At 48.1% G+C, this 25,371-nt stretch overlaps 10 protein-coding genes across 10 annotated transcripts; 4 read left to right on the forward strand and 6 right to left on the reverse strand.

Annotated features, from left to right (window-relative positions):
* Nucleotides 1-843: 843 nt before the first annotated feature.
* Nucleotides 844-1,748, forward strand: ONS95_011008 (uncharacterized protein; the record flags this gene model as incomplete). Its single annotated transcript, XM_058504602.1, has 4 exons — nt 844-860; nt 996-1,100; nt 1,169-1,232; nt 1,281-1,748. The coding sequence occupies 4 exons, from the start codon at nt 844-846 to the stop codon at nt 1,746-1,748; spliced, it is 654 nt and encodes a 217-aa protein (XP_058359158.1).
* A 162-nt stretch (nt 1,749-1,910) lies between these two features.
* On the forward strand, nt 1,911-2,689 carry ONS95_011009 (uncharacterized protein; the record flags this gene model as incomplete). The annotated part of the gene is made up of 2 exons (XM_058504603.1): nt 1,911-2,401; nt 2,461-2,689. 2 exons carry the CDS (start codon nt 1,911-1,913, stop codon nt 2,687-2,689), a joined length of 720 nt encoding a protein of 239 aa, XP_058359159.1.
* Nucleotides 2,690-2,958: 269 nt separating this feature from the next.
* ONS95_011010 (uncharacterized protein) lies at nt 2,959-4,859 on the reverse strand. Its single transcript, XM_058504604.1, has 2 exons — nt 3,787-4,859; nt 2,959-3,733 (listed from the first exon to the last, which is right to left on the reverse strand). Exons 1-2 carry the CDS (start codon nt 4,617-4,619, stop codon nt 3,274-3,276), a joined length of 1,293 nt encoding a protein of 430 aa, XP_058359160.1. The 5' UTR covers nt 4,620-4,859; the 3' UTR covers nt 2,959-3,273.
* A 1,199-nt stretch (nt 4,860-6,058) lies between these two features.
* On the reverse strand, nt 6,059-7,465 carry ONS95_011011 (uncharacterized protein; the record flags this gene model as incomplete). The annotated part of the gene is made up of 1 exon (XM_058504605.1): nt 6,059-7,465. One exon carries the CDS (start codon nt 7,463-7,465, stop codon nt 6,059-6,061), a length of 1,407 nt encoding a protein of 468 aa, XP_058359161.1.
* A 283-nt stretch (nt 7,466-7,748) lies between these two features.
* On the reverse strand, nt 7,749-12,113 carry ONS95_011012 (uncharacterized protein). Its single transcript, XM_058504606.1, has 4 exons — nt 11,208-12,113; nt 9,148-11,158; nt 8,463-9,020; nt 7,749-8,413 (listed from the first exon to the last, which is right to left on the reverse strand). Exons 1-4 carry the CDS (start codon nt 11,684-11,686, stop codon nt 8,297-8,299), a joined length of 3,165 nt encoding a protein of 1,054 aa, XP_058359162.1. The 5' UTR covers nt 11,687-12,113; the 3' UTR covers nt 7,749-8,296.
* Nucleotides 12,114-13,363: 1,250 nt separating this feature from the next.
* ONS95_011013 (uncharacterized protein) lies at nt 13,364-14,415 on the reverse strand (the record flags this gene model as incomplete). The annotated part of the gene is made up of 3 exons (XM_058504607.1): nt 13,364-13,997; nt 14,048-14,193; nt 14,257-14,415. The coding sequence occupies 3 exons, from the start codon at nt 14,413-14,415 to the stop codon at nt 13,364-13,366; spliced, it is 939 nt and encodes a 312-aa protein (XP_058359163.1).
* Nucleotides 14,416-15,852: 1,437 nt separating this feature from the next.
* Nucleotides 15,853-16,908, reverse strand: ONS95_011014 (uncharacterized protein; the record flags this gene model as incomplete). Its single annotated transcript, XM_058504608.1, has 1 exon — nt 15,853-16,908. One exon carries the CDS (start codon nt 16,906-16,908, stop codon nt 15,853-15,855), a length of 1,056 nt encoding a protein of 351 aa, XP_058359164.1.
* Nucleotides 16,909-17,842: 934 nt separating this feature from the next.
* On the forward strand, nt 17,843-19,797 carry ONS95_011015 (uncharacterized protein). Its single transcript, XM_058504609.1, has 3 exons — nt 17,843-17,893; nt 18,064-18,818; nt 18,900-19,797. Exons 2-3 carry the CDS (start codon nt 18,661-18,663, stop codon nt 19,762-19,764), a joined length of 1,023 nt encoding a protein of 340 aa, XP_058359165.1. The 5' UTR covers nt 17,843-17,893; nt 18,064-18,660; the 3' UTR covers nt 19,765-19,797.
* A 319-nt stretch (nt 19,798-20,116) lies between these two features.
* Nucleotides 20,117-21,151, reverse strand: ONS95_011016 (uncharacterized protein; the record flags this gene model as incomplete). The annotated part of the gene is made up of 4 exons (XM_058504610.1): nt 20,117-20,780; nt 20,837-20,955; nt 21,009-21,028; nt 21,082-21,151. 4 exons carry the CDS (start codon nt 21,149-21,151, stop codon nt 20,117-20,119), a joined length of 873 nt encoding a protein of 290 aa, XP_058359166.1.
* A 715-nt stretch (nt 21,152-21,866) lies between these two features.
* Nucleotides 21,867-24,999, forward strand: FIG4 (phosphatidylinositol-3,5-bisphosphate 5-phosphatase; the record flags this gene model as incomplete). The annotated part of the gene is made up of 3 exons (XM_058504611.1): nt 21,867-22,920; nt 22,964-23,064; nt 23,110-24,999. The coding sequence occupies 3 exons, from the start codon at nt 21,867-21,869 to the stop codon at nt 24,997-24,999; spliced, it is 3,045 nt and encodes a 1,014-aa protein (XP_058359167.1).
* Nucleotides 25,000-25,371: the final 372 nt, after the last annotated feature.

Here is a 25,371-nt window from a genome sequence, read left to right on the forward strand (position 1 = left end):
GCTCATCCTAGGAATACCTCGTAGCCAGTCTCCTTCAATCCTGTTCTAAATCTCGCTTCGCTAGCGATTGCTCTTCAATATGCAACAAGCTTATTATCCGGAGTAAGCATATGCTTTAGCATCTGAATAGGCTTTTTTGAATCTAATCTGATTGGTTCTCAATTCAAAATCAGACTTGTAGACTCTTTAAGAATTTTACACATACAAAAGACGTGCAGAGTGCAGGTTTGGTTTCTCCATTCGATCTCCATTTTCATCGATACCTTTGTAACAAGAAGGAAAGCAAAAACATCTTTGCACGTCTCGAACCGCCGAATACTATCAAAATAAATCTGCTCAAATACTATTACATCCCATCCCATCTTTAAAGCGTATCACCATACACCAGGCTCAGAGGCCCCTCGTCCCACAAAATCCATTCGTCCACACTCTCCAGCCTTGCCTCTGCCTCTTCCACAAGCGAAGCCTGAAAGCCATCAAGCCTTCACGGGGCGCAGCAGGCTAAGCCCTGTAGAGCTGGGGAGGCCCCTCGCCAAGCCCATTCCGACTCGCGATTGAGGGCACTGATTGGCTGGGCTAGAGGGTTTGGTTCCCGCGGAGTGCCCTGAGGCTTTGGTGGTCGGTGTGTGACTGTGTCGGTATTTAGGGTGCTCAGTGCCCCAGGCGAGAAGATTCTCAGAATCATCTCTTGCATGTTGAATGCTTTGACTTCTCTTGGTTCTCACCCTTCACTCTCCTAATCATCGTAGTTCCCATCAATTGTTTGTCTATCCTGAATCCTCGCATCCCGAGTACTATTCACGTAGAGGGGGACACAGCACCCTGGCACCGATTCTCCATTCAATGGAAGAAGAGCAATTGTGAGTTGCCTGTAACACCCATCATTGTCACTCATGCTTCGCACATCTTCAACTACTTGATAGAAATGTGCTTGGATTTTAACACCCATTTTGATGTTGTTTTTATCTTGGTGACCTTGTCCTAACAATTTTCAGCCCCTGGCTGTGTGGCTCCAGGTACCTTAAGCTACCTGAAATGATGGGCTTGAATGAGAACCCACATCCTGCTAAGGACATGGATTCCTTGATTACCACGTACTCGTATGTCATCAGAACATTGACCCCATCTCCTTCCAATTGATTAGCGGGGTTCTGATGAACAAAAACAGTTGCCTAGCATGGCATATGGATTTTGAGACCGAGCATGAGGACTTCGGGGCAGAAGCAGGACGCGTATGTGGTCTTGATCCAACAATGTCATGATGGTACTAACATCCGTAGAATAATATGCTGACGGGCACGTATGCTTGTCCGTGGCCCGGTACTAGCAGTGCTCCATCTGCCTTCAGCCGACACGACGATGATGCAAGATGGCAACATCATAAGAACCTGTTGGGACAGAATCAATGGACTCTTCCTTTGTGCAGTCCCTCATCAGGAATGGACGGCCAGACACTGGAACGCTCTCGGTGGACATCGAGTCTTTCCGATGACACCCTGCCTCTCCCTCTGGAGCGATTTCTTAGGGAGACCGAACGCCATCGGGACAGTCATGACTCTCTAATGGAGTATCAGAAAAGCTCGACAACATGGCAGTGTCAAGGTTGCGGCTGGGACTCAGGTTCTTTCCAACGGAAAGATGAGCTGCTCGTGCTAGTCGGTGACTATCACGACCCATCTGCAAGTTGCGGTCACAAGTTCTGCCACGAATGTCCTCTGGCGAATTCCTCAACTCGAAGAATGGGTTGATTGATTGGAACCTCATGACCTCAGCACATGCAACTGTCGTCGTTAAACTGCTGAGCTTGGCAATAACACTGAATCTTCCACACTGCCAAGTTGCCACCACGTCCAAACCCAATCAACCAATCAATATACAACTGTCTTCGAGTCTAAGAGACTCGCGCAACCATGGAGTCCACAAACTACATCCCGACCACAAACAATGAATACTCAGATCATCAAGCGATCAGAACCCAAATCGAATCTGATGTAGACTGGGATCAATTCTGGCGAGAATACAACACTCTAAACCCCGATTATATGAACAACTTCGACATTGTATGGACTAGTCCACCTAACTTGGGTATGGAGATGGATTATATACTGGAACTACAAGCCGCTGCCGAGACAAATCATCTGCCTCCGAGTCCCGTCGGGCAGTTCGAGCTCCCTCAATACGGCACCAACATGTTCCTTCCAGCCTACATCGACCCCTCTCCAACCCCACCATGGACCAACCCATCAACATCGACCTCCTCCCCCTCAGCAACCAGCTCTCGAACAAGTAACTCCCCATCTAGTACCTCGACGCCTAGTAGTGCGCTATCCTCAACAACCTCAGAAGGATCTTTCAGCTGCCATTTCTGTGCCCAAACATTTGCACAAAAATGTTTATTGAAGTAAGTCATCCCTTCCCTACCGTTACCCATTCATGATGAACCCACCTAACATTCCACAGTCGGCACATAAACACGCACACCAAACCCTACAAATGTTCCTTTCCAGATTGCATCGAGCGGCGAGCCACAAATCGAGATTTGAAACGCCACATGGACGTTCACGATCCGGTTTCGGCTCCAGCTTTCCTGTGTACGGACCAGGGATGTATGTATGCGGTTAAGGGGTTTAAGAGGAAAGATAATCTGAAGAGGCATGTGGAGAATATACATCCGGGGCTGGTTGCTTGAGGGGTCTCGCTTAGGCATCTTCTTCTTCTTTTGTTTTGATATCTAGCGGGTTAGGTAGTTTGGCGTTTTGATTTTTGGCTTTGTTTCCTTTTGAGGTGTGGTGTGGTGAGTAAGTAACACTTCGAGTAAGACTAGGAGCATAGATGGAGTGGTCTTTGAATAAAATCTTCTAAAATATAAGCTCATCTAATTGCTCTTGAAATGTCTGGAAATGTAAACAAAGCGGCTCGATCCGGGTGGCACAACGTCAGGCTGGAGGAGGGGAGCAATGAAGTTGGTAAGTTTGTTGTTGCTGTAGTGACACAAATTGCCACAAGGGCATTGTCAATTTCAGCTTGACATTGCCTTAATTCCTCACGAGAGGTTCCGATTTATGATGATGCCACATGCCAACCGAATTATTACTTTCTCAACCACTCGTCTGAAGTCATTCATTATCATTCGCGCAATAAGCAGGCAATTAAGCTTTGGAATCGCATTACATTGTACAATTCGAACTACATACAATACTCGTTCCACAGACATATCAAAACATCCCACGGCGAAGACACCGCCATATCCTGATCCTCCACATATCTTCTCCTCTACTGCTTCTTGGCAAACTTTCTGAAGTAGCTCAGATCATAAGGAATGAGCTTCCCCTGCTCTGTGCCCAAGTTGAACAGAGCAGATGGATAACACCAACCAGGAGTCGTCCAAAACAAGAGGAAGAAGCCCACCCATACGTATCCTAGCATTCTGGTCCACAGGCGAGGGGGATCCTTCAAGTCTCTTCCGCTGATCAGGCGGTAGATAAGCTGAATTGCATCCTCAACCACGACCCCGGCGGCCTGGAAATAAAAGAACTTCAAAGCGCCAGACATCTCCCATTCCATGCCACGCGACCAATCGGCAATGGCGTTCAAGAGTCCAGACATGAAGAACGTGACGAACACTTTTGAGTATGTGTTTGGTGGGGAATACCTTTGGAAGACGAACCATTCATCCACGAAGTAGCTGGCGGGTGCTGCGAAGATCTTGCGGGTTCCCTGAAACCAAGCATGTCTATTGGGATCTGTTAGTGACAGAAAAGGCAACGGTAGCTGATTAATGCTTACCCCCAGAAGCCACGGATGGTGTAGGCTTCAGACATAGGCCCAAGAAGCGCCTTGCAGTTCTCTACCTTGCTGAGTCCAAGGACGACACATAGTATGTTCACAACAGAACTGAGCAGTGTCATCGATGTGCTCAAGATAACCCAAAATCCGGATGAAACTGCAATCCTGGTGAGAGCTTCCTGTTGAGTGATATCTCCGAGGCGCTTGAGAACTGAAACCCTGTCGAGCGAGTATATCTGGGCAGCGTTTGGAGGAGGTGGCTGGCTCTCGATGAAATCGATGACAAAGTAGCAGATAATGGCGGTCACCACTGAGCGAAGGACGAATGCCGCAGCGGAGGGGACAAAGCTCGGATCATTATAGATGAAAGGCGGGACGTTCTTGGCTTCGAATGGTGTTCCACAATCCCTGAAGGAGAAGATGCTCTGAAAACCAAAAACAATCCTCTCGAACACTGATCCACTGGTCTTCTTTTCAACTTTCGCCGCCTCGTCACGTGGCTTGCTGTCAGCGTTCTTTTTCGCCTTGGCAGCAAGCTGAGAAGCTGGTCCTTTGGCTTCGAAGCTCCATCCGCTCAGGATAGCCATCGAGACATAGTTGAGGAACAGGCCCCATACTATCAAGCTGGCTACCGCGGCGTAAGGCTGTTGGATTTTCGCTCGCGCGTACATCATGAAGGAGTACGTGCAGGCGAACAGGACAGGGACGACTCCATGGCGGGAGAATGACCCTGGGGCCGCGAAGCCGAGCACAGCGGCTGAGACAAACAGCTGTGTCGAAACGTAGATGAGGGGATCCAGCCGGTCGTCTAGACTTGCTGATATGACCGACATCGTGAGGGGGGCGACTTGACGGTTCAGTTGACAAGCGATGTGATGGTTGAAGAGGAAAGAAATTGTTCCAGAAGTCAAATTTAAGCTATCCGGGCGGATTTCTATGGGACTTGCCCAGCCTGCCAATCCTTACGCGAACACTTAAATAGTTTAGCTTCTCCCCAGTAGGTTTTAAGCATCAAAATAGGAAGGTCATCACGATTTTCTATCTAGGTAGGTATCCAAAGCCACGAAGTGGAGCATTTCGTGCTCAAATTAGGAATACACCGCAATGCAGTGCTTGCGGATTCAATTGGGCTCTTTGATACAGGTGGCTGAAGCGGCATTGTAACCATGGCCGCAGCTTCTGCCCTAGATTAATAGCGTCGATAAGCCTGAAACCTTTGTGTTTGCGCCACTGAACACCCTGGAGGTAGATAGATTTTTAGCGAGTGTTGCCCGTACCCACCCTGCCTCCCTGCCACCTACGCGAGTAACTTCTCCTTGCTTAACTCGCCAGAAGAATTATGTGTCTCATAATAGCCCCAACTTCATTTTCTGCAGAGTAGTTCTTTGTGTGTTGTTGTTTTTCTTTTGATAATTTGATGACACACGAAGAAAGGTTTACATTCCATCACATGTGTGTCGTAGGCCGAGAATATAGTTGGATCAATTAAGAGATAGAGGTTCGTAGAGGAAATAGGACGCCATCGTTTCTCAAGTCTTGTCCTGGGGAGATCACGAATGGGAGTTTTCTGTGTCATTCAATGGACACCCAACCAAAGAATAACATGCGGAATTAGTAATTCCAATATCAAGAAAGACTGAGGGCATAGATGACGATAGATAAGATTGTCAGGCTTCACACCAAGAGCCATGGAAAACCTTCCAAGATCGTGGAGAGACCAAATATGGATATTTCACACTATTAGACCCTATCTCCTCATTACTCCATGACATGAACACTAGGCTGGATATCGCATCTCCTGCCTTCCAGGCTCGTAAACCCGGCTTGCCTCGAGCCAGGTTCCTCCCCCAGGCTCAAAAGAATCTGATCCAGTATCAATAGCGCTCAGTAAACGAGATCCACACTCCGCCGTGCCCAACACAGCATCTTCGTTCCATAATGGCAAGCTGTATTTGACGGGAAGCAATTCATAGGGCACGCTGTTTTCCTCCCCTCGGGATAGGTCAGCCAAATGAATTGCTGTGCATGTCCAACCATGCAATTCGAGCAGAAGTTTCGAGGATCTTGGAGTGACCAGCAAGAATTTCCAGGTGTATTATACCCCTTCCAGTTGTTCCAAAGAATATCTGCGTGTCAATATCTGCTGGCTCCGGTCCAACCCCAACTCTAGTATGCCGTGACGAGTTCCCGCCCTTCAATAGCTTCAGACAATGACGATGAGCAGGCGTATTTCCCCGCTGGCCAGTTTCCTTCCAATACCAATACTCTCCCATCACGGCCAAAGCCCCCACTCAAATGGATCAACATACGGATAATCCCTTCTCATCCCCATAATAACACTCAACTCATCCCTCAAAATATCACTCCCTAGATTCGCATACCCACCATCCGCCCTCCCTTCTTCCTTAAAAACACTCAACTCATGCCTCCTCAACGCCACCGTCCAAGGAAAACTACTATGTGCAACCCCCATAAAGAACCCCGCCTTGAACATAATCAGGAAATCAACCAGAGCCTGCTGATCAAACGTCATGGCATTCAAGCGTTCCAGATCATGTCCTCCCAACAACTTATATTTCGTCACAACGGAAATGCTCATCTCTTTCTCATCCTCCTCAAGCCTTCGAGCAATGTATTCAGAGAACGTATCGACGATTGATTGGTCTCCACAAGCCACGTAAACAACATCCATCCCACTCCCTTTAATCTCACCCCACACCTCCGCAAACTGATCTTCCATACGCGAAAACCGCCACCCCTCTTCCGGACTCCACGCCTCAACGGCATCTTTTTCAAGCCTCAAGTGCGCGCCGAAGAAGCTCTTCTCATTGATCGCCTTCTCAGGATCGATACCTAGCGAGAATTTCTGATCTAGAGCGAGCAGAACGCGAGCAGCGAGGGCGCGTGTATCGGCTCGGAAGGAGAGTAGTTTACCGAATTCGGAGACGAAGGAAAGACTGTCGTTGTGTACGGGGTATTCGAGGTACGCCTGGCCGATTTGGACGTGTATTGGTTCCAGAGGAGAAATCTCGATGTTTTGCTCGCTGAGCCAAGAATCGAACGAGGAGCGCCAGGATAGAGGGTCGGAGAGGCCTGTTCGGGGATGTTTGGGCTCGGATTGATCGCCTACGAGAGTCAAAGGCTCCTGGGCTCGGTTTTCGTAGGATGGGAAACCCGATGCGTGGTTGTAGAGGCGCATGCCTGGGCAAGCGGCTGTGAGGTGCGTGATAAATGCCTCCCGGTCAAAGAGGTATTCGAGAGGGACTTCATTGCTGGTTTCGATGTCGGAGATATCTTTCGGGTTCCGCTTTGCCATTGATGGGATGACGAGAGCGCCGCCACCGTGGATGGCATACCGTATGCATTTCAAGATCTGGTTTCGTACCATACCTACGCCTCCATGCTGTTCTTCACAGCTGAAGAGGAGGCCGGGACGAAAGTTGTTGGGCTTCTGGGTACACACTTCGCGGATGGGGAGGTAGTCAATGGGAGCGGGGAACTCGACATTCATGGCATGTCTGAGGAACACGGAATCTTCTCCTGACTGAAGCTCCAGACTTGGCTGGGGTTCATAGAAGAATCCGGGGCCACGAATGTTGTAAAGAGATATCCAGATGAATATTAGAGCTGCTGTACAGCCAACGGCGGCTGCCATCTCTCGGCGGTCCTGGAATACCATTGTTGGTTATGATACATTGAAAATGATCTACTTTTGTTCGAGAAGATGGAAGAAAGCTTTCCATGGTGGGATGAGATATAACTTAAGCTTTAGCTAAAGGTGATAGTCTGAGTAGAGAACGGCTTGTTTCCGATGTGAAACTATTCGAGGTTCGATGTAGTTCGGGACCAGCCAATGGGAACGTTCAGACCGTGCGCTGGCTCGGCTAGACTAGTCCAGGGGCTTGATTGATTTTTCTAGGCTCAGACAACCGCAGGGACGTAGAATGCTACTTGAGGGAGGCTCGAGGGTTTATTATACTGGATCTTTCATTTGGCCATCTGCATCAAGAAATGCTGCAAACTCCAATTCTTACAATAACAGAATTTCGGACACAAATCAATCAGATGGGGAGCCGAAGATAACTGAGAAACGCCGAAAGAGAAAAGAGTAAAGAGCAAAACGGAACTGAACAAATCCCACTTGCGAGATGCGACAAGTTCCGTCAGAAACAGGAAGTAAATTTCAAAAGAAGTGCCTCGCACACGAGTGGCGTACTGTATCCAATACATTCCACTATATATGCCTGTCGCATAACACGTTCTTTCTATCCAAAGACCAAATACCGGTCTTAGCAACGATCTACATAGCTACCCACAGAGACATTGGATTACCCAAATGTAAGCAATGTAATCAATATAGTATGTATCCATCTAGCCCGGATCTGTTATAGATCAATACCCTAACGCCATGATCCAATGCAGTATGCCTCCAGGAAATGCAAGAAATGTGGTCTTCGATGTTTTCATATTCTACTATATGTTTGTTTTATCATGTCGTATCATGGCATATTCATTCCCAAAACGAATAGCCTGCTGTATTTCGTTTTTCCGAGGATGCAATACTGAGTCGCTCTTTCATCTTGATGAGTAGGTCACTTACCATGAATGGTTTTGAGATGACGGAATCCTGTGATTATTAGCCATTGATGTTCAAGAAGCTGAGCTTGGGCGCTTACAATTCCACTCGCAATCGCCGTCTCGATTTGCTCATCTCTCGCATTGGCCGTTGTTGCTATGATCTCAACATGCCGCGTGATCTTCTTCTCAGTCTCTAGCTTCCGAATTTCTCGACTACAGGCCAGCCCGTCCATCACAGGCATTTGCCAATCCATCAAGATAATATCGAGATGTTTCGACTCGGCGGACTTCTCGGACCATACATCACTCTCACGCAACATGTCCAATGCCTCTAAGCCGTGATTCGCAATATAAACAACGCATCCAGCCTTGAGTAGCTGCTTCTGGACGATCTTCTGATTTACAAGATTATCTTCCACAAGCAAGACGTGGATTTTATTGAAGTCAACGGCTGGGATTTGAAAAGCCGAAGACATTGATCGTGAGCGAACAGGTAAAGAAAGCTGGATATTATCAGGTGTCGATACGCCATGCTTTTCGGTTCGCCGCGACTTGACATAGAATGCGAAAGTACTACCTTGTCCTATTTCTGATGACACACCGATCTCACCAGATTGCTTTTCGGCGAGCCTTCCAGATAAAAACAGACCCAGGCCCTAGATTCGAATCATTAGTACTGAATTCGAGGGTCTCGCAGTGTGGCTTTGGGCTCGCTAGTGCGATGTAGCCAAGACTTTGCTGAGTACAGAAAAGTCGGTGGAGAGATATAGTGGAAGTACTAACCGATCCGCCATATTTTATGGACGTTCTAGCGTTGGCTTGTTTAAAACGACCAAAAAGCTTTTTGATCTCCTCACTCGTCATCCCAATGCCGGTGTCAGTGACAGAAATGGTAAAGTATAGGGGCTCGCCCAGGCCCCATTCCGGGTGTTCTGTCAAATCTTCCACTTCCCGATGATTTGGAGCCCACTTGATATCTTTGGAAAATGATTCCCTTGGATTCGAAGCAGTCACTCCATATTCGACTTCAATCTGGCGCCTGCTCTCTGCTTTGGTAAACTTGATCGCATTCGTCATCAAGTTTATGAAGATCTGCTGCACTCGAGACTCATCGCACAGTATCCAGTCATCATTGCGCCTGTCAAGAGAAGGATGAGCTCTAGTTTTGATGGTAATATCAGCCGAGAGCAGTTGAGACTCAAACATTTTCATCCACTTGTCTACGAGCTCGGGAACTTGTACCGGCAGTGGTGAGACAGATAGCATCGTATATTCAAGCTTGGAGAGTGTCAAGACGTCATCAACAATCCTCTTCTGGTGCTTTGCACACATCAGAATTGTTTTGGCATGATCAATATTCCCATTCAAGCCTTCGACGAGATCAGACAGGGTAAGAGGCTTCCCTTCTGGGACTGGAAACGAAGTAATGATTGTTTCTGCAAGTTGAAAGATTGCCGAAAGAGGGTTTCGCAGCTCGTGAGAAACGAAATCAATGAATTCTTCCTGTTGTCTTTTGGCTTCCTGCGCAGCAGCAGCTTTCCGAGCTTCAGACGCTTCGGCCCACTTGAAAGCAGAGACGTCGGTGGTGAAAGCCATGAGCGACTTCAATATCCCTTCTTCCACTACTCGGAAAGAATGTATAAGGACGATTGCAGGTTCCGGGTCACCAGATGGCGGGTTGAACATTCGTTTGAGGCGCATCTCAGTCGAAATGCTTGACTCTCCTTGCACTAAACGTTTCCAATTATCCATGGCTTTCGCCTGGTCCTCGTCGATGAAAACATCCATGAACGAAAGAGGATATTGAGACTCCTCTCCACGGGGGTGTTCAGTCAATCGATAATATTCGTCGTTCGCCCAAATCAAACGTCCATCAACAGCGATGTATTGCATCCCTACCGATGCATTTTCGGCCATGTAGCGAATCTGCCTCATGCGATCAGCAAGCTCTCTTTGAAGACTCGCTTCTCGCTTCCTAGTTTCCTCAGCGTTCAAGATAGAGCTAGCCATTGATGATATTTTGGATCCCAAATCTTGCATGAACTGATAATAGTCTTCATCGAGTGGTCTCCGAGGGTTGGCTCCGACGATAAGAAAACCATACAGGCGTCCAGGTTCCGAAATAGGTAGAATAGTTATGTGTCTGCTTGGCTCTCCAAATCCACTCCATTTGATACCAGCAAAGGACTCGTCGACTGGGACTGTAAGCATCTTCCACCTAGCCTTCCGCATGAGTGGCATGAGTCCGACATCGCTACTTATATCGGCAGCCTCGATGGCTAAAGGATGGTGTTCTGGCAACCCGATGTTACCCCGCAACACTACTGGACATAATCCGGGAGTCGTATCGTCCGCCTTATATATCATAGCCATGGGGAAATCCCATGGATTCTCCTTCAGCATTGGAATGACATGGGTCGCTAGCCTCCTTTTGTCTTCTGGTGACGGCATGTGTAATCCATTGAGCATAACTCGCCTTCTTTCGTTGATTTTCGCCCTCGTAACTTCATAAACGCCATTGTAAAATCCTTCTATCTTCCCATTATCGCCCCGAAGTGGAATAAAGTTGCCGTTAAAGAAAGCCTCTTCAAGAAATCCATTCCGCTCAACGAACATCTCCATATCGTCCACAATGGATGCCTTGCCAGTGGTCTCTGCAAGGTTGAAGACTTGCTCGAAATGCTGCCATATCTCGGGGAAGCCTTGTTTGAATGGTGCACCCATCAGCATTGGGTGGGTTTTGCCGGCCAAAGGAATGAAAGCTTCATTGTATATAGCAACTCTGTCGGCACCCCTAGTTTCCCGAATTAGACAATACATTGATAGCTCTTTTTGCTTCTTACCAGTAGACACATGCTGCTCTGGAGTCTGCAAGCACAGTGAAAGTGTTAAGTCGGAGAGCATGATCCCATTCTTTTAATGGGCCCAAGGGTGTAGCAGCCCAGTCGGTTTCTCTGAAGAAACGGACATGCTCAGAATCCGGGATCAGCGAAGACCAGTCGTCTTCATCGAGGGGTGAAACCTGAGGTTCAGGGTCGTTCGGTGAGGTTTGCGAGGCACCGGAACGGAATGGTGTACCTCTTGCAACATCGGACTTCGAAGACGCAAGCTGGACAAGGTTTTCAGCCTCGGGCTGTTGTTGGCTCTGATTCTCCTGGCCTTGGCCTTGACCGTGGATCTGTTCATTCCTTTGATCCTGCGCAGGTATTTCCGTTTGATCCTGTTGATCCTGGCTATCAGCAGCAGAAGCGCGCATGCTGCCTTCGGCTTCCTTCGCACGTTTGCGACCAGACCATGCCCAATCCAGCAGACACATGAGCATAGCATGGGCGTCTTGTGTTGACACTGTTGAGGCCAGTCGGTCGAGTGTTGGACAGGAGGTTCGTCAGACCGGGTTAGACTTCCATGGCTCGCGCCGGCGATGTCATCCAGTGTCGGGGCATGGACATGCGCCGTGGCGGCGAAGAGAAGGACGACGAGGTGTTGTTGATGCCAGGCGCGGAGGGATGAGGCTCACGAGCAGGCTCGCAGGATAGGGCAGGGTAGAGGATGAAGTTCGGACGAATCTAGGAAACGTCAACTCTTGACAGCGGTAACCTTATTCAGGCAAAGCCAGAAGGGGCTCAAGAAGGTTCAGGTCAGGTAAACTTGTCAAGTCAGGTCAGGTTGTCGGCATGGTGCCGTGGAGCCGTGGAGCCCTGAAAATGAGGCTACCTTAGCTGCTCCTTTTGGGTCTAAATCAATTATTACCTACCTTACAGTACAAGCTTACCTAGCCTTGGACCCTGCCTTCCGTGGGAAGCCTCCAGCCCCGCAGCGCTCCCTGCAGGTGCACCTGGCACAGGCTGGCAGCCCTGACTGGCCTGACTCGGGCGTCATCGTGCATCGTGCAGCGATCAGAGTGATGTGGCGTCCATTCACGACGCGGCCGCTTCCCGAGAAATGGGTCCCGATCCACCTAAGACCCGACTCAAGTCGGCTGTCCTTCCGATGGAACTTACTCGTAAACAAACAACGAGAGCTTCAATAGGAGCGATCATCCAAAGAACAAAAACACTATTTAGATGCATAATTCGGAAAATCTTCAAATGTGAGTCTTCAGTCATTAGCAGTGAGAGCCGTCTCTCATCTAACACGACGACCAGCTCATGCGCGTCCGCATCAAGATGTAAGTGAGTGGCTGGGCATTTGCTTTTGCTTCAACAACACAATATTTGACATTCAACTACCCAGACCAATGGAGTGGTCAGAGAAGGTATCACAGCATTAACCCAATGACCTCACCACTATCCCCCTGAGATTTACAGCAGCTCTCCATCTCCTGGCATCCAGCCCGACTCCCCATCATGGTAGACCTCATGCCAATGTCTTGGTTGGTACTCCAGGATCTGGAAATCTTGGATGATCAAGCCATCTCGCCCAAAGAATAATCAGAATAGGTGACGGGCAAGCAATTTCAGACGGAAGCCTGGAAAGCCTGAGACAAGAACGAGACTTGTCACGCGGTCCAGCAGGAAAAAGAATCCTACTGCAATTTAAGAGAGCTGCGGCTGCTATCTTGTATTACAGCGCATTGCCTCTTTCACCTCCCAGGGCTGGAGAAGCTGCTGATCTATATGCATGATTTTCTTTGTTGATTCTACACGGGAAGTCTTCAAGATCGGCTTGTTTCGGTGGGAAAGTCCTGTTCAACTGCTGTTTCCACCGCTCAAGTGAGTATTTGTCCTTATTTGAAAAGAAAACTCTCGCGATTCATCCAGACTATATGAAGATTGGTTAGGGGAGTGCTGGCTAGGATTATCTCGGAGCTGTGACAAACTCGTCCCAGGGTAATCTTTGAATTATGGAAACCTCCCCAAAATCCAGCTGATAATTAACCGAAAAGAGATCGTGAGCGATGAGCTAAGAGGTTCATCTCTAGGTTGCGCATCATTATAAATGACTTTGTACACATGAAGCATGGTGGAAAAGTAAGTGCTTTGGCTGGTATCTCGCATTCTTATAGGATACTATCTCCTACTGCGACCACAATAGGTAGGATTGCAACTGCCATCAAGCTCCAGCTGGCGCTTTCAATACGTCCGCCCGAGGTCGTGATAGAAGCTGGTGCAGCAGTGGAAGTGCCAGAGGTAGCTGCCGAAGAAGAAGTCGCAAACGGCGTGGTCCTCACAGAACTCTCCACCGCATCTGTCAACACTGACTCAGATGCGACTGCTTCCGACTCTTTAGGAGACACAATCGCAGTACTCAGAACAACCTCCACCGAAGGAACATTCGTCGTCTTCGTTACCGAATGCCCAGTTTTAGTCAGAGAGACACCGGCTGTCTTCGACGCAGTCGAATCCGCCGTCCTAGTCAACGAGCCAGTCTTGACCGTCCTCTCACTACTTGTTTCCTCAACCCCCGTGGTATAAATCCCAGCTCCTTTCAAAACACCCGGCGTATGCGTCATTAATAACCTCGAATCCGTAACCAAACTCACAGAGCGGAAGAACCCATTCGCGGTCTCGCCTGTGTAAGTGATTGCTTCAGTTGTGGTGATTGGCGCGGAAGGAGAGGCGTCATCTGAGACACCAGTTGCAGTGCATCCCATAGAAGTTCTTCCACGAAGGGCGCAATCGAATATAAATGTTCTGTACTTGTGTTAGAAGTTGAGTTGTGGTGCAGAGAGGAGGATAAGGACTGTGTTGATGAAGCAGTTGGTGCTACGAATCCAAAATGGAGCGTCTTTGGCCCTTCAATCATTGTAAAAGGCTGCTCGAACTCGCAGGATGCCGTGTCGGTTCCCGTAGGACAGGCAATGAGATATGTTGTCGCATCATGTTTGTCCTATACCATTCAATTTAGTAAATGACCTAAAGCATAATTACCTCGCAGAAAGTAAGAACTTACAGAAGCAACCGGGTATGCAACAACAGGGTACGCAAGGTTGAATAGATCCGCCGTCGTTGCAGCGACCGGCGCAGTACGCAGGGTACTAGTTTTCACGCTCGCTGCATGGAGAAGAAGCAAAAAAAGAAGATTTAAGGATAGTGGGTTGGACAGGAACATCTCGTTCCTAGATCCGTTCGTGATACATGCATATATCTTCACTCCGGTGTCATAATGCAAGACGAAACATCAAGATTGTAAACAGAGGAAAGCAGCAAAGTCCAAAACCCATTGCCCCATCGTGGGGACACTCAACTTTATCATCACCAAACAACCTAACAATGACAGACACAGGGCAATTTTATTTAATTGCCAGCGTCGTTATCACACATGTTTTAATTTCCGCGATTCCAGGGCTTCAGGGGTTCAAATCGTTAAGCGAGAGTCAAAGCGACGGTTGATTCGTGGGGATTCAGGGGAACGCATTTGTCGTCATTTGGAACCGATGTTTGAAACGGATGGTCAGCCACCAAAAGGAGGGGAAAGGAAATTTAAGGTGTGTCGAGGAACGTTTACATTCCTTCTTTTTGCCCGCCGTCTTGCTGTTCTCTTTGATGATGAGGCGGCATGATGATTGAACTGGTTTGCACAAAGCGGCAATTTGGAAATGGAGACCACTTCCCTGCGAGCGCTTGGAAATTTTGTAATCCACAATTTTAATCCCCCATCAACGTCAGTCGATCCATCCTTGAAGATAAAGTCATCGCTGCCGTTTTAATCGGAATTATGCGGGGATTTCTTTGTATGCGAAATTATATCTTCAAATCCTCCTTTTCGGCGATGCGCTGATGATTTTCTCGGACCGTGGCGGCATAGAAATGATAATCTTGTGATAGACAATGGGTAACATTTGGGATTTTGAAATGCGCGAGCCAGGAGTGATATCAGCTAAGGTTCCAATTTCGTGTTGATTTGGTTTTCTGATTTATTTTGGTTGGCTTTGTTACCCGGTAATCGTGATTTGTTGAGTATTTCCTTCGGTGATAGAACTTTTGTTGAATTGGGGGGAATTCATTGCATAGCACCCCAGATAGAGCTTGCAAGCCTCGATGAGGTGCTACAGTGTAGCTAGTCCTGGCAACGGCCCCTGGTAGAATGAATCTTGAAATTGACCAAGGGTGAGCTTTCACCAGTCCTGACGCAGCTTATGAATCCGATGCATGGCAAGCCATAAATTTCAAGAAGAAAAATTATGGCATTTCCTTGTCGTTGCCTATTCCACGGCCAGCCTTCAAGTTACTGACGAAGCAGGTAACGAAGTTTAGGCTCACCTAGCTGAGGTGAATGAACTGTCTGTTAGTCTGATCTGCCTCCTCTGTCTTGTCTTCTGCTAAGTTAACGGTCCCAATGTTTTTCCTCGATACACCATTGTACTTTGCCCTGCTCGAGGGCGTCGAAACTTCCACACCTTGAATGGCCTGGGTGGCTTATGGAAGATGTTTCTTCCAGGATAGGTATTGAGACGAACAGCGGCTCGCTGACATCGCAATGAAGATGCTTGTCAACAAACTGTACCCGAAAATGGCTTGATGGTCAGTTTCGAGCGCCACCAATGAGCTACTGGAAGATTTTGCTCCTCCTAGATGACTTTCCCTTCAACATCATCTTCCGTACTTCAGAATCCAAGGGCCAACCAGGCTTGATCAAACGGAAGTCCTCATTCTGAAAAGCTGTACAGATGGAACCTCGATCGAACGGGACCATATCCACCTCTGATCCAATATGGCCACGCCATTTATCATCTAATAGCGAACCACCGACATCTTTCCATGTCGTTATTGATACACCCCTACCAGCCTCCCCAAATGATCTGAAGACGACTTGAAACTCTGTATGGCAATATCGGCATGGAATTAGACCTGTCCCCATTCGAGAAGCTTGTAGATCGGATCCGTCTGGCCTGCCGAACTGATCCGCCATACGATCTAATCTCTCCATAGAGTGCATTGTCAACGTGAAGTGCGGGCAGATGATGAACCTCGCGTTCCTTGGAAGCGGCTCCTCGTTGGTATTCGGCATGAGGCACACCCTTTGGTCTCGAATGAGCAAACAGCCTCCAACAACACGAGCAAAAGCGCTATGTCGCTCAACATATCCCTCTTTCTGACAAATTCTGGCTTCGGAAGACAGCAATTCAAGCAGCTTGGAACAATCGAGCCTTTGCTGATGTTGCTTTACCGCCATCTCGAAGACAACGGTCGAAAATCCCTTATGAAAATACCAGTCAATGTTACTCCACATCTGCTCCCACCTACATCTTGAGTAAGGATAACGCATATTTCTAGTTAGGAGATATAAATCTGCTTTCTCCATCGCATGAAGCTTGGTACAATGCCGGCATATAATGTGGCCAGGTAGATCCCGTTCCAGTAACTGTAAGAAAGTGAGTTTGTTCTCCCATGGCAGCTTGAAGCTTGAATTTGGGAGGGTGAGACGTAGAGACTGGCAGCTGAGAGCAAAGGATGCGACTGCGTCACGAGGGAGGAAGGCGGCGATGTGGTGGATGAGCTCGTTCGGTAGCAGCCTGAACGGCGACCTCTCAAGAGATGGAGTATTTACCCTCGGAACTTCGCTCTTGCAGCTTGCAGAAGATCTTGATACGCCGTAGCCCATATTTCGATTTCAAGTGAACAGATATGAGTTTAACTGAGAGATGTCTGTACCTAGGTAGAGTACGAAGTTGCCTTGCATGAGTTATTTGTTCGGCTGCATGATTAGAAGCTAAGGTGCTTTAGGCTGCATCTCGCTTGCACGATCTCCCCTCCCCCAATTGGACTGAGTTGAATAAAGGACTTGATAACCCAAGCAAGGACGGGAGGCAAGCGATGAAACATTCTGGAGGTTCCAAGGTTATTCATTTTAAGATACGATCAATGAATAATAATTCTAGAAGATGTAATCTTTGACATGTCAACATTAGAGTGTTTCTGCCCCACTCTTCAAGAGTACCAATTATCACTCAACAATGTAAATTTTGTTGCGGTGATTGTTTACTTTGCTTTTAAGGATGATACTAATAAACGAGGCATGGCTGCACAGTCTTTTAGACCTTGGAGACAACGCTTGGTCTGACAATTTTTATGGGACGGAGGAATTGTTGATGACTTTGCTTTAAGCGAGGTTTCCCTTCTGTATGGCCTCCTCGGGCATGGTACCTGAAATATTCTAAAGGACCCAGAATTCTGGATGAAGCTTTGCGCTGTATCGAAAATGCTAGGATACCGGGCTATACGCTCGACAAAACTCTTTATTGGAAGCCCTATGAGCTGTGAGTTCTGGAACTTCGACAGAAGCTGCATTTGCCGGAAAATGGAGAGCAGACAGGGGACTCACATCGCAGTCTCCATGGAAAATAGCCAGCACGAAGATTTCTAGGGTTCGCATGTTGACTAGCATATATTTCATTAGTAAATAACATGAGTTCGAAATCACCACCAGTCTAGAACGATATCCACAGGTATTGGCGAACCAGAACTAGGTAGGTCCGGCTTAGCTTAGCGAAGTTCGGGGACCTGGAGAGGTTACTGTTTTCTGTACTCTTCTGAACAAAACATTCTGTACTCAACAGGACCTAGATCTTGTAACTCTTACTCTTATGGTATGCCGCCACTATCTCATATCTCTATCGTCTTGGGCAAGCCTCACCATCCCTAAGTTGTATTCTTTTCAGTACTCTTGGCAAAGCAAGTCCGTTTAGATCTTATTCCCGAGTCAAGCCAAACTTGAAGTTGGAACGCAACTCCAAAATCCGCCACTAACTCAACCTAGACCCAAACCCGAACCAGAATATCGGCGACCTGACCCACCATACCCCGAACGGCCCGGACATGGCTCCCACGTTTGGCAGCGCAAACTGGGGAATTGCTCGGGCGCTCCAGTGTACCGGCTTTGTCCTACGTGGGGAGTATAGTGAAGAAACAGTTCGAAGTGACGTGCGATAAATGAAAATATAACGAGTCTTGCGAATTTGTTGCCGAGTCTGGTCGAGGAGGCTGTGAGGAACAGATGGTTGTCAAGCACCGAAGGTATGTAATGACAATGGAATCGGCTCGAAGGAAATTGTGTATAGTTAACGAAAATGGTAAAGTGGAATGGCACTTTACGGTACCTGCATCACGCAGAGGGTTTGTAAACACCGGACCGACACTTGTGGTAGTGCCGTGTGGTGTAGTGGGAAACCTATCGGTGTTGACTATTGAGTCTGTCTCAATGCTAGTTTTCGCACTTGTATTTAGTTCTTTTATCTGAAGTAGTAGTCCATCTCTACATCTAACATGACCACCCCTAAGTCCTGCTGCCATCTCGTCTTGTCGACCTTATTCTTATCTTTGCTCTTGGGACTCTACAAACAATAGGACGAACAGAATGGCGACTTCACTCGCCGCCTCCGCAACAGCAGGAGCAATATTCGGCTCTGCGCTCACACTCTCGGGCGTCTACTCACCATGGATAATCCTCTCCCAGATGCAGAACTCAAATTTCCACATGTTACAGACTTTCCTCACTGCAAGTGGTTGTAGCACGTGAGCTGCCTTACCCTCTCTTCCCATGTCCAACCCTCTAACTTCCCTCTGACGTATCAGTTCCAGCTAACGCCCTCAAAGAATAGCAATGATACTCGCCCGCAGATACGGCATAGCACCTTGCCCACCACGCTCTCCGACAGCCCTTGGCACATTTCCATACGACGGGAATATCATCGGTGGCTTGCTTCTAGGAACCGGCATGACGTTGACAGGCGCATGTCCTGGGACTGTACTAGTACAGATTGCGACTGGGATTCGCTCGGGATATTTTTCTTTTCTGGGTGGGATACTTGGCGGGACAATGTACGGGATGGTGAAACCGTTTCTATCTTCTAATTCGAGAAATCGGGGAGCTGGCGTCACAGCTGCAGCAGTGAAGGATGAGCCGAGAACCGTGCAGCAGTATGTTGGGATGAGAGAGGAGAGATTGGTGTTGATCTATGAAGGATTTTTGGTTCTAGTGTTGATGTTGGCAAGCTTGACGGAGAGGGCGGACAATGTTTTGTTCCCTCCTGTGGTTGGGGGTTTTTTAATTGGTGTTGGCCAGGTCGCTTCGCTTGTGTTGACTAGGAGTGCGGTGGGAGTCTCCAGTGCTTATGAACAGCTTGGCGGGGCAACGAAGCGGGCGTGGGGATATATGTCTGGAGGTGGTAAGGATTCGGGACCTCAGCCTGCATATAATTCGGTCGTGTTTGCAGGAGGCGTTGTCTTCGGAAGCTGGGTGTTGAGCCTGGCGGTGGACCTGAAGGTACCTGGAGGAGATGCGCCAATTGCTGATTCGACGGCGATACTAGGTGGCTTGATCATGGTCTTGGGTGCAAGGGTTGCTGGTGGATGTACCTCTGGTCATGGTATCAGTGGCATGTCCACATTTTCCATTGCGAGCATAATATCTGTCGCAGCTATGTTCACAGGGGGAATGGGGCTTGCCCTGTTAATGTAGAAATAGAGAGGTAAGAAATGCACAAAGAAGTGATAGATAGTATTCTGTCGACTCTCGAAAAGTGATAATCATACATCATGATCATATTTTGTAAACAGCGTAAAGTCCTCAGAAATACTGCATCGAGAGATATTCAATCATACCAATCCAGTGAACTAATATTGAGAACACACATGACAGAAATCAAATCATGAAGCAACTGGGTATTCTAAATTCGAGGAAAGAACTCGTGGTGGAAAGAGAGATGGTTTTCATCCGCCGAAGCCCCAATATACTTGGGAAGTTCACACTTGAACGCCGGGCGCCGAGATCCTGATGCCGCTAAATTCGACCCAACTCCAGCAAAGCAATGTCATGAGACTTTTCCCATGCTTGCACTCCAAGCTTCATCAGCGCTCTCGTCTTTGCCAGCGGTGCCGACAATGAATTGAAGGACTTTGCTGATCTGGTCATTCAAGATCCCTGCTCTTCGCATTGTTTCTGTTGGGGTCAAGCCTCTTGCTTGTAATCCAGCAACTTTTGCTCTCCAAGCCTTTTCTTCTCGTTGCTTCAATGCCCGGTCAACTCGCATAGGAACCGCCAATGTGACTCTCACTAAGTGAATAGTGAGTCTTGCTCGTCCAACAACATCAAAGTATCCTAGGCCCATCAATCGCTTCTGAACACGATTGATCCGGCCCAATTCGATGTATATCAACAGTGCATACGTCCTTGTCGTCAAGACTAACTCTCGTATACGTATAAAGCTTTTCTCGACATTGATGACAACCTCTTCGCTAACAAGGTTCGGATATTGGACGTGTAGTGATTCTAACCATCTCTTGACAATGACGAAATCGCCGGTCATGAACTCTTGGAGTATAGCTTCGACAGCACTGCGAAAGGTATGTTCGCCGCCAAGGAAGGTTGTTTTGTCTGGTAATTGGGAGGAGGTGGGCTTCGATGCTCGATCGTACGTCCGTCTGGCGCTCGGAGATTTGAGAATGTCAAAAGCGAATCCGAGTCGCTGGAAAGCACTAGGTTATCATTAGATCTCTGTACAAATTATTACAGAGAGAACAGCATTCGCTACCTCGTTGACAATTCGTGGAAAGGTGGTTTGTCGGGGTGACATATTTTCGACCGCTCGAGGTAGCATCGTCGCAATTCTGCTGGAGAAGCAGATCTGGGAGCGCCTAAGATCTGGTATAGCTATTCGGTATCAGCCTAATGTCGCGAAGTGGAACTTGGAGATCATATCGTACATCTTCTTCGTGAAGAACGCCTGTGATGTTGTCAATACAGTGGCAATCACATGTCATCAGGGGACCAACTCACTATGGATTATGTCATCTTTCTGATAGAAGATGGCGCTCTCTGTCTGATGCAAATGCCCTTCATCAGACATGGCGACGCGTTAGAGGCATTAGAAAAGGCAGATCGAAGAAAAGAACATGATGAGGATATAATACAGTGGAACGAGGATGGGGGGAGGGGAATGAAGCGAGGAAGAAAAAGAGGGTGCAGGTGTAGGCGGGCGGCGTGGGAGAAGGGAGGAAGAAAGGAAGATCCTCGGTGGTGGGTAGTGAGTGGTGAGTGGTGAGTGGTGAGTGGTGGGCAGGTGAAAATGATTTCCTCCTGTCTTCCCGTCCGTTTTCACATGCAGGCAAAGACGGGAGGCAGAGACATCCATCTCGTCCTTACTCTGGGAGGGGGGGCATGGGCATGATCTGACACGTGAAGACGGAGGGCTTACCCGGGGCAGCGTGTGCTACAGTAGCGCCTTGGCAAGAGGAGAGCGCGAGCACGAGCAAAGTCTCCGCAACGTCACTTCCGAGGGAAGGAGATGGACGTTTAGTTGAGGCTCAACGAAGAGGAGAATGAAATGAAAAGAAAAGAAAAGAAAAGAGATGCGATGCATTGTCAGCCATTGTCCCTCTACACCACTGCACTGACAGTGAACTGGCACTGACCCTGACCTCTTCGCATACCAGCAATACCTGGAACACAAAGTAGGATTGGAATGGACGGATAGGTTTATGGTGCCACCGATATATCGCCGGAACGAAGCACAACCACAGCGTCGAATATGAAAGCCCGATAACCTGGGATATTGTGCCACCATGGCAGATCAAGATGGCGGGCCGTCAAGGAGGGGGAGGTCGCCGGGACCGAGTGATACCGCGAGCAACCACGTTCACTTCGATACCACAAGCATATCCACAGAAACTGCTTCGAGGTCGACGTCTGCCATGACCTCCCCGCTCACTATGGACTTCAGAAGCTCAGACATCAGTGATCAGTCGCTGCCAAAGTTTCCTCCCTTGCACAACAATCCACCGCAGAGTGCTGAGCAATCGAAGAGGCCTTCTTCAGGAGATGGTGACGACGACGACGACGAAGAGTGTACGGCGACACCGTTCCAGCGAAGCACAAGTCCGAACTCCGACATGAAGAGAAATAAAGGAGCGGAATACGAGAAGGTTGGAGATCTGGGGGTCTGCAAGATGCACAAGTTTTCCCTGTACGAAACTGCCACAAGATACTACTTTGTTGGAGCGGATGTCATGGACAGACGTTTTCGGATCCTGAAGATAGACCGGGCGGCTGATTCTGGGAATCTGAACATATCGGAGGACGAAATTGTCTACACCAAGAAGGAGATGAGTCAGTTGCTGAATGCTATTGATGATGGCAACAGAAGCACCGGAGGTATGAAACTACGGTCGACCACTTGGGGTATCATTGGCTTCATACGGTTCACTGGGGTGTACTATATGCTGGTGATCACTAAGCGTAGTCAAGTGGCTGTGATCGGTGGTCATTTCACCTACGCTGTTGATGCTACAGAACTCATTCCATTAACGACGGGCCCTAGCTCACGATTCAAGCCGGATCTGAGGAACACTGAAGAGTCCCGCTTCATCGGTATTCTCAATAATCTAGATTTGACCAGGTCATTTTACTACAGCTACTCTTACGATATCACTCGAACTCTGCAACACAATATTATGGCAGAGAGAGAGGCAATAGCCAAGGGCATGCCTTATCCTCATGACCAAGATTATAATTCAATGTTCGTCTGGAATAGCTACCTTCTGCAGCCTGCAGTTTCGGCCCTGAAGAATACCTACGATTGGTGTATGCCAGTTATTCATGGTTACATCGACCAATCTGGTACGTTTAGCAATCTATATTCTGTCCCATCTAACAGTTACAGCTATTTCAATATATGGACGTACGGCCTATATTACCATCATTGCGAGACGCTCACGGTATTTCGCTGGTGCACGTTTCTTGAAGCGTGGTGCGAATGATTTGGTAAGAAAGACGCCCTGCCTGACTGATAGCCAGCTTATCAAGTAGGGTTATGTTGCCAATGATGTCGAGACTGAGCAGATTGTCTCGGAAATGCTAACAACATCCCTCCATGCTCCTGGGCCAAAGCTCTTCGCCAGCCCAAATTTCACTTCGTACGTTCAGCATCGAGGAAGCATACCACTCTACTGGACCCAAGATAATACTGGCGTGACTCCCAAGCCCCCAATTGAGCTTAACTTGGTCGATCCATTTTACAGTGCTGCTGCTTTGCATTTTGATAATCTTTTTGAGAGATATGGTGCTCCTGTCTACGTCCTCAATCTCGTGAAGGCCCGAGAGCGAACACCTCGAGAATCGAAACTTTTGCATGAATTCACAAATGCAATCAACTATCTCAATCAGTTCCTCCCGGCTGACAAGAAAATCATACACAAAGCCTGGGATATGAGCCGCGCATCCAAAAGTCGTGATCAAGATGTCATTGGCACACTTGAGAATATTGCCGAAGAAGTGGTCACGACAACTGGTTTTTTCCAGAACGGAGATGGTAAGATCACTATGCCTAGAGTGCAAAATGGAGTTGCGAGAACAAACTGCATTGATTGTCTGGATCGGACCAATGCAGCACAGTTTGTCATCGGCAAAAGAGCTCTTGGCCATCAGCTTCATGCACTTGGGATCATTGCAGATACATCGATTGACTACGATACTGACACTGTTAATCTCTTTACGCACATGTATCACGATCACGGCGATACGATAGCCGTTCAATATGGGGGTTCGCAACTCGTGAACACCATGGAAACGTACCGTAAGATCAATCAATGGACAAGCCATTCTCGAGATATGGTGGAAAGCTTCAAGCGATACTACAACAACTCGTTCCTCGATGGCCAGCGACAAGAGGCATACAATCTCTTTCTTGGGAATTACATTTTCGCTCAAGGACAACCCATGCTCTGGGATCTGGCGACAGACTATTACCTTCATCATACAGATCCTCGTGCTTGGTCTGGAAAGAGACGACGGAGCTACATCAATTGGTACACCCCTGAGTTCTTGGAGAAGAGGGTACTACCACCACATCGTGATCCTACAGGCTTCGTGGCCGCAAAACCACTCGGCTACTTCGACGAATACTGGCTTGAGTATTACAAACCTCTTTCTGTATCATCACTGCTCAAAGTTTTTTGCTATATGGGAAAACTCAATTCCACAATCCGCTACATCCCCTTCCGCTCGACCCAGGAAGGCCGCTACGACCTTTCTCCCTTCAAAGTCCGAACTGAACTCGATCAAGACGTCCCGGACAAGAAGAAAATCAAGAAAGAAGTCACCATCGTTGATCCTGCAGACGAAACAGAAAACATCGCAGCAGACGACGACAATGCCTCCATAAAATCCGGTACCACAGCAAATACAAAACGCATTTCTATTCAGCGCTGGCTACAGCCTATCCATGAGAAAAATGACCACCATCCTAGTATCATGAAGGAACCGCAGCAACCCACCCTCTCCCCGCAGAAACAAAAGCTTACCCCGCTTGACAAAAGCAAAGCCGCTCAATGGACATTCACACAAGTCGTTCACGAATCGCTCAACCCTTCCGTTAGCACGCAAGAAACAGACGACTACGTGCGCTACATTTCGCATCCTCAAACCCTGCCTCTGGTCGTCAGCAACGAGATTCCCACTGAGATTGACGCAGAGTATCTCGAATATGTGAACGGTAGTTGGGGCGACATTGGCATTGTGACTACTGGGGGCGAGGAGCCTAGCGGGAGTAGCGACGATTTGGCGGAGGCAAGGGATTTTCTGGCCGTGGGCGAGAATCCGCTGATGGTTTTTGAGGAGGATTTGGGGAAGAAGAGGTATAAGGCTTACAGGAAGTGGTTGTTGGGGAAGAGTCTGTTTAAACAGCAGCCTGTTGACTGATGTATGACAAGTATACCGGTTAAGCCGAGTTTGATTTGCTCTCGAGCTTGGCATTTTGGCGGCGTTAGGTTGGCATTTGGATGCATAATTGGTACATGGGATGAAATGCCATGGCATGGATTGGGAAATATCTTGCTACAAGTACCTGGTGTCTTCACTTTTCATCCGTTCCTTGTCTGGATCCATTGGGCCCTCCAGTGGTGGTTATTGTCTTTCTACAGACACTCTACTCTGTAAATAAGCTTTCGCTGGGGATCCGGACTGGCTCAGCTAATCCAGTATCCCTTCCCCCTTTCCCCATAGTCGTTTACTACGCCGCATGACAGGCTTTCCTTTGGCTCAATGTCCAGATACTACGCAAGGAACAGAAAA

This window comes from Cadophora gregata (genome assembly GCF_030347475.1).
Source record: "Cadophora gregata isolate MNR1 chromosome Unknown scaffold_5, whole genome shotgun sequence".
Lineage (NCBI taxonomy): Eukaryota > Fungi > Ascomycota > Leotiomycetes > Helotiales > Ploettnerulaceae > Cadophora > Cadophora gregata.